Below are 7,213 nucleotides of genomic sequence, written 5' to 3'. Positions count from 1 at the left end.
TAGTTTATATTAAATGGGATGTTGGTCAAAGTATTCATGTTTATTAAAAATTAATGTTTTTTTACCATTATTTTATTAGCAAAATGACAAAATGACACTAGAATATATATGAAAAAAACTTAAATAATGAAATATATAAATATTGATATGTAATGATAAAACGCGTAAAAACTTAAACGACAGTGAAATTTACAAACTCAGGAAAATTATATAGTAAAACATGTTAGCAATACATTTCCAAACAAAAACGATTTAATAGAAGGACCCACGAAGTCTTCAATCGCTCAAGACTATAAAATAAAGTCACTAAACTAATTTAAATTTATTAAAACGATTATTTTTTAAAATCTAAATAAAGTATAGCTAATTTAATTTTTATATTTGTCTTTTAAGAAAAATAAATTTAGCTTTTCAATTCTATATACCTAAATCACTTGATTAAGAGATTATGTATTTAAAACTTTAATATTTAAATTCTACACTTTTTTTTTTAATTCAATTGCTCTATTTTTTATTTGATTGAAAAGTGTACCGGGATCTTTTCACTGTTTGGAGACAGGTAAGGTACAAAGAAAGTTGGGATTATTGTGTTTTGTCGAAGAAAAATTAAAGAGTGAACAGGTAAAAGTGGTTGATAATGTCACGTGTATTTATTTGGGTTATTTATGTCCCTTTGATACAGTTTTTTATATAGTTAAATTGTTTTACATAATAATAGAATAATTTATCTATAACTGTGTTTAGTATTTTACTAATTTATGAATTTTATATTTTGTTTTCTTTTCGCCTGGATTATATTAGGCTTAAATATACATTTGGTCCCTATTTTTGTTAATTTTATTCAATTTGGTCCCTATTTTCGTTTTATGTTCAATTAGATCTTCATTTTCGTCAAATTGTGGTCAATTTGGTCATTTTCACTAACGGTGTTTAAATAGTTAACGTTTTTGAATAGTACATGCAACGTGTCAGCTCCTGGTTTTTTTAATTTTTTTTAATTTTTTTTTTAATTTCAAAAAAAATGTCCACATGTCAAGTCACAATTGTGTCACGTGTCAATGCTAATGTCACGTGTCAGTTTCTGGTAGTATTATTTTTTTTGTTCAATTTAGTCCCTATATTCGTTATTTTTTTTCAATTCAGTCCCTATATTCGTTATTTTTATTTAATTTAGTCCAAAATTTTGTTAAAATAGAACCATTTAGTTTTTAAAATTGACATTATTATTACTTATTTTTTAAATTTAATTATAAATTATAATATTTAATTATTAATTGAATATAATTCTTAGATTCAATTGTTAAATAAAATATAATTATTTAAATATTATTAAAAAATTTAAAATATATATTAACATTTGTAAAATTTACATTTAAATTTAAAATATTTAATATTTTTATTGCATATTATATATTAAAATCTAAAATATTTTATATGTAAATGTTAATTTTACAAATATTACTTTATTTTTCTAAAATATTTTGAATATTTAAAATATTTTTATATATCAATTTTAAAAATATTTTAGAATATAAATATTAAAAAAAATTAATATTTATATTCTTATAATATTTTAAATAATTATATTCTATTTAGAAATTAAATATAAGAATTTATTCTATTTATAATTAAATTTAATAATTTATAATTGAATTTAAAAAATAATAATTTTAAAGGTCAATTTTAGAAAAGATATTAATATAATTTGTATAAAAGATATTAAATTTCGTCTCAATTTGAAAAGGAAAAAATTGATTTATTTTAATAAAAATTGGGACTAAATTGAACAAAAATAACGAATATAGGAACTAAATTGAACAAAAAAAATAATACTGCCACAAACTGACATGTGACACATGTATTGACACGTGGCACAATTGTGACTTTACATGTGGACCATTTTTTTGAAGTTAAAAAAAATTAAAAAAATTAAAAAAATTTTAAAAAAAATTTAAAAAAATTTTAAAATTTTTTTAAAAACCAGGAGTTGACACGTGGCATGTACTGTTAAAAAAACGTTAACTATTTAAACACTGTTAGTGAAAAGGACCAAATTGACCACAATTTAACGAAAATGAGGACCTAATTGAACATAAAACGAAAATAGGGACCAAATTGAATAAAATCAATAAAAATAAGGACCAAATGTATATTTAAGCCATTATATTAAATATTTACTTTACATATAAAATATTTATTACCGATAAATATTTTTGTATTATATTAAAATTAACTACGGTATATATAATTTGGACTTTTAATTAATTATGGTATATTAAAATTAACTATAGTTTATTAAAATTAATTATGGTACATGACAAGTGTCAAACTGTGAAATTTTTAATTTTTTTTTGTAAATATTATAACCTGTCACGTGTCAGTTTACTGTCGTGTCACGTGACAGTTTACAATCATGACACATGACAATAGTAATAGTTGTTTTCAATTTAGTCCTCTATTTAAATTTTATATTTAATTTGGTACCTCAAATCTTTAAAACGATCCAATTTAAGACCAAATTAGTAAATAAGTTTAATTACAATTTATATATACATGTTACAATAACTTTTTTTATTATATACATCAAATCATTTCACCTAAATATTTAAATTATTTTATTTTTTACATTTGTTACCTTTGTAGTATTTTACACCTGAAATTTTTTACACTTGTAAAAAATAAAATAATTTGAATATCTAGGTGTAGTGATTTGATATATAAATTCAAAAAAAATATTTTAATATGTATATATAAGTTATAATTAAACTTAGTTACTAATTTGGTCTCAAATTGAAAAGGATAAAATTGGATCGTTTTAAAGAATTGGTGTATTAAATTGAATCAAAAATTTAAATAGAAGACTAAATTGAAAACAACGATTATCACAGCCACATATCATGATTGTAAACTACTACATTACACGACGGTAAAGTGAGACGTGACATTTTTTTTTTATTTTTTAAATTAAAAAAATTAAAAAATTAAAAATTTCACGGCTTGATAGGTGTCTTTTTTGGGCACGGTGTTAATTCCAACTTAACAAAAATGACCAAATTAAATTATTTTAAATAATTGAGATACTAAATTGAACAAACAAAAAATATGTGGACCAAATCGAACTTAACCAAAAATTAGGATGCCGAATCAATAATTATGCCTTAATTTTTATATAAAATTTATAATGATATTTTTGTTAAAATTTAAATTTTTATTAAATATTTTTTGTTTAAGGTTACAATTAGTTTAAAATTAGGAAAAAAAATTTAAGGTTGAAAATTAACGTCATTTATCTAAATTTTAGAATGAAATTAATATTAAAAAATTGACAGGTCATACTCTCTCTACAAAAATGCAAAAGTTTTACAATAAAATTCACAATATGAATCTCTCCAAACCCAAATTTGTGACCCATGTGGTGGACAATCAGCATCCTTAAAAATCTAGATCACATTTGTACATAATCAATCACTAGGATCTTACCAAAATACGAATGGTAAGATTTTAAGCACAAAAATTTGAATATTCTGTTTACACGAAAAATTTCAGAAGAAAAGCAAATGGGCACAAGAGACAAAAACAAGTACCCATCACCTAACCGGAGCCAAACATACAGCCTCATCAAAGAAAATAAAGCAGAACCATTCATCCCCTTCAATTACCAATTGTGCTACGAAACGGCACCGTTTTTGTCCCCAAGCTAAAGTGTCACCAACACTTTCGCATGGAGTGATGACAGTTTCACAACAGCAACGTTCCACTTCTCCTTATAAAAAACAAACACATCTTAAGCACTTCCCAAAGCTCGAACAATCGACCAAACAAACTCTTGTTCAATTCTCGTACCGGGATAACCATATCCCACTTCACTGACCCAACCACACAAACAAACACAATGTTTTCGTTAAGATTCCCTGTTCCACTCGTGAACTCGCCTTCTTCTTCTTCTCCTTCTCCTTCTTTTCACTCTCACTCTTATTATCCTCCTTGTCACCGTTCCCAAACACAAGGACTTGCCATCACTAAACGCGGTTCGGTCGCTGCCCCTGCCCGCGTGGCGCTTCGCGATGATGCAGGCGACGGAACCTCACTCGCCGGAGAGTCGCCGGAGCCATGGCCGGAGGAGCTGTCACCGGAGCTGATGCCGAAGCACGTGGCGGTTATTATGGACGGGAATGGGAGGTGGGCGAAGTTGAAGGGTCTGGCGCCGTCGGCGGGGCACCAGGCGGGGGTGGAGTCGCTGAGGCGGTTGGTGAGGCTGTGCTGCAGTTGGGGGATTAAGGTTCTGACGGTTTTCGCGTTCTCCACGGATAACTGGGTTCGACCCAAGGTCATTAATGTCTTTTCATATACGACACGACACGTTTTAATAATGTGTCTAATGTGGTTTTACTGAAAGTTGCACGATGGTGGTGCAGGTGGAGGTAGATTTCTTGCTGAGACTGTTTGAAAGAACCATAAATTCTGAAATCGATGCTTTTAAGAGGTACTGTACTAACTCAACCACTGAATTGCTTTACCATTATTTAGGAGGTAGAAAAATGAATTTTTCTATGGTTTAAAATTAATTATAATTTTTTTTTCCTTTTAGTTTGTCGTTAAGTTAATTATAGTTTGTACGGAAATTTATTTCAAAAATATAAAAGTCAATTGTGAAGATAGTACAAAACTATACTTAGATAAAAAAAATGGGGAAAACATTGTATTTATATTTTAGATTGACATTAAAATAATTCAATTTGCATTTAAGACTGAAATTCGAAATGTTAGGTCGAACCATTTGAAAATTTTAATGTTGGTTCGTGAACTAATTTTTGACTTCGGTATTTTATCATGTATTTTTTTTTAAAATTGAGTTCCTATAAATTAAAGTTCTATATAAATTGTCATTTTTTTTTCAGTTTGTAACTAACATAAATTTTGTTAATATGGATTTATACGATAACATATATCATTATTTTTTATTTAATATATTAGTTTGGAAGTATTTCTATTTATAATTTTTGTAACACGTTAGTTTAAATTATATTATTTCTTAGCTATTAAATTAAATGAATAAGTATTTAAATATTTTTTAAGATATTAAATAAATAATTTAAAATATTATATATACTTTATAATATAAAATATAAATAAATATTTTTAATAATTTTGATAATTCATAAAATAATAAATTAATTTTTTTAGAATTATATATAATTTCTATGACAGATTTACCAGACATTAGATATAATTATACATTATTGTGTTTCTATTTTATTATTATCATAGAATATTCTCTTTTTTTACCTTATCATATCTTAACATTTTTTTTTCATATCATGTTTTTTTAAATTAGTTTTAAAAGTATGTCAAAGAATGACTTAGAAGAATAAATATAATAGTGCGGACAAAATATAAATAAATATTTGTTTAAAGAATAAAATGTAATCATAAGTATTCCAAAGATAAAAAGACTATTAAAACTATATGCATGTTGTTAGAATGTGAGATTTTTAAAGAATTTAAAATTGTAAAATATTACAGTAGTAACTTATTTACTAAAATTATATAATTTTAAATTACGAATAATAATTAAGAATTTGAAATTATTTTAATTTTTCTATAAATGTGAGTACGGTGGTTGCTTTCAGTTGACAAGTGGGGGAATTGTTTTTCATTGACATTACTTGTATTATGTAATAACAATTTTTGTATTTAATAATAATTAAAATATTTTATTCAAATAAAAAATAAAAAATGAGTATATTTACACTTTATTTGTCTAAATGAAATATTTCAAAAATTACACAATTTGAAATTATAAAAAGTAATATATTCAAAAAAATTGTATTTCTATCTCAACATAAAATTTAATAAAATTATTATTATTTTGTTGGAAAACTTAACAAGTGTCACTGTAGAACTTAAAATTATTTTAGCACAGAGGGTTCTATTTTGTATTTTTCCAAGTTTTGCTTTGCGATTCGTATCTCCTTTGCTTTCCTCTTTCTAGACTCTTCGTCTGAATGAGACATCACGTTACAAACTCACAACCACCATAATCTTTTGATAAGACCTTCATTCTAAGATCACAAACTTATGATCATAATCCATTTTTTCTCTTCCTTCTTGTTTTAACATGCTAACATTTATATCCACACTTATCAATAAGTGTTGAATTAACAATAAAACAAAATTATATACTCCTCACCTGATTCAATAGTTTTTGCTGACTTGACAGGGAAGGAATTCGAATATCCGTGATCGGAGATTCATCAAAGTTGCCGGAGTCTCTGCAGAAACTGATAGCAGGAGCAGAAGAGGATACGAAGCAGAATTCAAGACTGCAACTGATTGTGGCAGTGAGCTACAGTGGAAAATACGACGTCGTGCAAGCATGTAGAAGTGTGGCCCAGAAAGTGAAAGATGGTGAGCTTTATGTGGATGACATCAATGAAAACATAATTGAACAGGAACTGGAAACTAACTGCACTGAGTTTCCATACCCTGATCTTCTGATAAGAACCAGTGGTGAGCTTAGAGTGAGTAACTTCTTGTTGTGGCAATTGGCCTACACAGAACTTTACTTTAACAGAGATCTATGGCCAGATTTCGGAAAGGATGAGTTTGTGCATGCGTTGAGTTCATTTCAGCAGAGACAGAGACGCTATGGTGGACGAAACTCATCAACCATTCATACCTCTTCTTCATAACATATAGATTTTTAGATTTTAAACAATCCTGAAGTATTGCAAGTTGGCTTCTTATAAATGCCACCATTAAGGCTTAAGAAAGCAGCATGAAAAGATAGTTATACTTTTTATATTCATCAACAAACTAATAAAGAGGCATTAAGAAAAGAGATAAATGTTAATGTAGAGTTATTATTGTCTTAAAATATTCTAATATTTACTTTTTCTTTGTTTCTTTTCTCTTATCTTATCACTATTTTTTCTTTTTCTTTTCGTCCTAAGAGAACAGTGTGACTGATATTAACATGAACTAATGGAAACACTTTTTTATAGGCAAGTTTTTATTACGTAATTGAAATAATAACTATCATAACAAAAATAATTATTGAAATTAAGAAAATAATTTCTATATTTTTTATTACACATTGTATATACTAATGTCATTATAAAATATTAGCGTACACATAAATAAGCGATGACACTTGTGTGTATGCATTTTGTAAATATACGTGATATTATATTAGTATGTGATGATAATGTAA

At 26.2% G+C, this 7,213-nt stretch overlaps 1 protein-coding gene across 1 annotated transcript; it reads left to right on the top strand.

Annotated features, from left to right (window-relative positions):
• Positions 1-3,659: 3,659 nt before the first annotated feature.
• Positions 3,660-6,863, top strand: LOC114193614 (dehydrodolichyl diphosphate synthase 2-like). The gene is made up of 3 exons (XM_028083482.1): positions 3,660-4,327; positions 4,416-4,483; positions 6,221-6,863. Exons 1-3 carry the CDS (start codon positions 3,893-3,895, stop codon positions 6,690-6,692), a joined length of 975 nt encoding a protein of 324 aa, XP_027939283.1. The 5' UTR covers positions 3,660-3,892; the 3' UTR covers positions 6,693-6,863.
• The last annotated feature ends 350 nt before the right edge of the window (positions 6,864-7,213 follow it).

This window comes from Vigna unguiculata, chromosome 8 (genome assembly GCF_004118075.2).
Source record: "Vigna unguiculata cultivar IT97K-499-35 chromosome 8, ASM411807v1, whole genome shotgun sequence".
In the NCBI taxonomy this organism is placed as follows: Eukaryota; Viridiplantae; Streptophyta; class Magnoliopsida; order Fabales; family Fabaceae; genus Vigna; species Vigna unguiculata.
Note: the sequence above shows the minus strand (reverse complement) of the source record. Positions and strands in the feature narration are given on the sequence as shown.

Coding starts and splice junctions, on each gene's coding strand:
- LOC114193614 (XM_028083482.1), top strand. CDS start 3,893: ATGTTTTCGTTAAGATTCCCTGTTCCACTCGTGAACTCGCCTTCTTCT. Junction 4,328..4,415: donor ATAACTGGGTTCGACCCAAG/GTCATTAATGTC, acceptor ATGGTGGTGCAG/GTGGAGGTAGATTTCTTGCT. Junction 4,484..6,220: donor GAAATCGATGCTTTTAAGAG/GTACTGTACTAA, acceptor CTGACTTGACAG/GGAAGGAATTCGAATATCCG.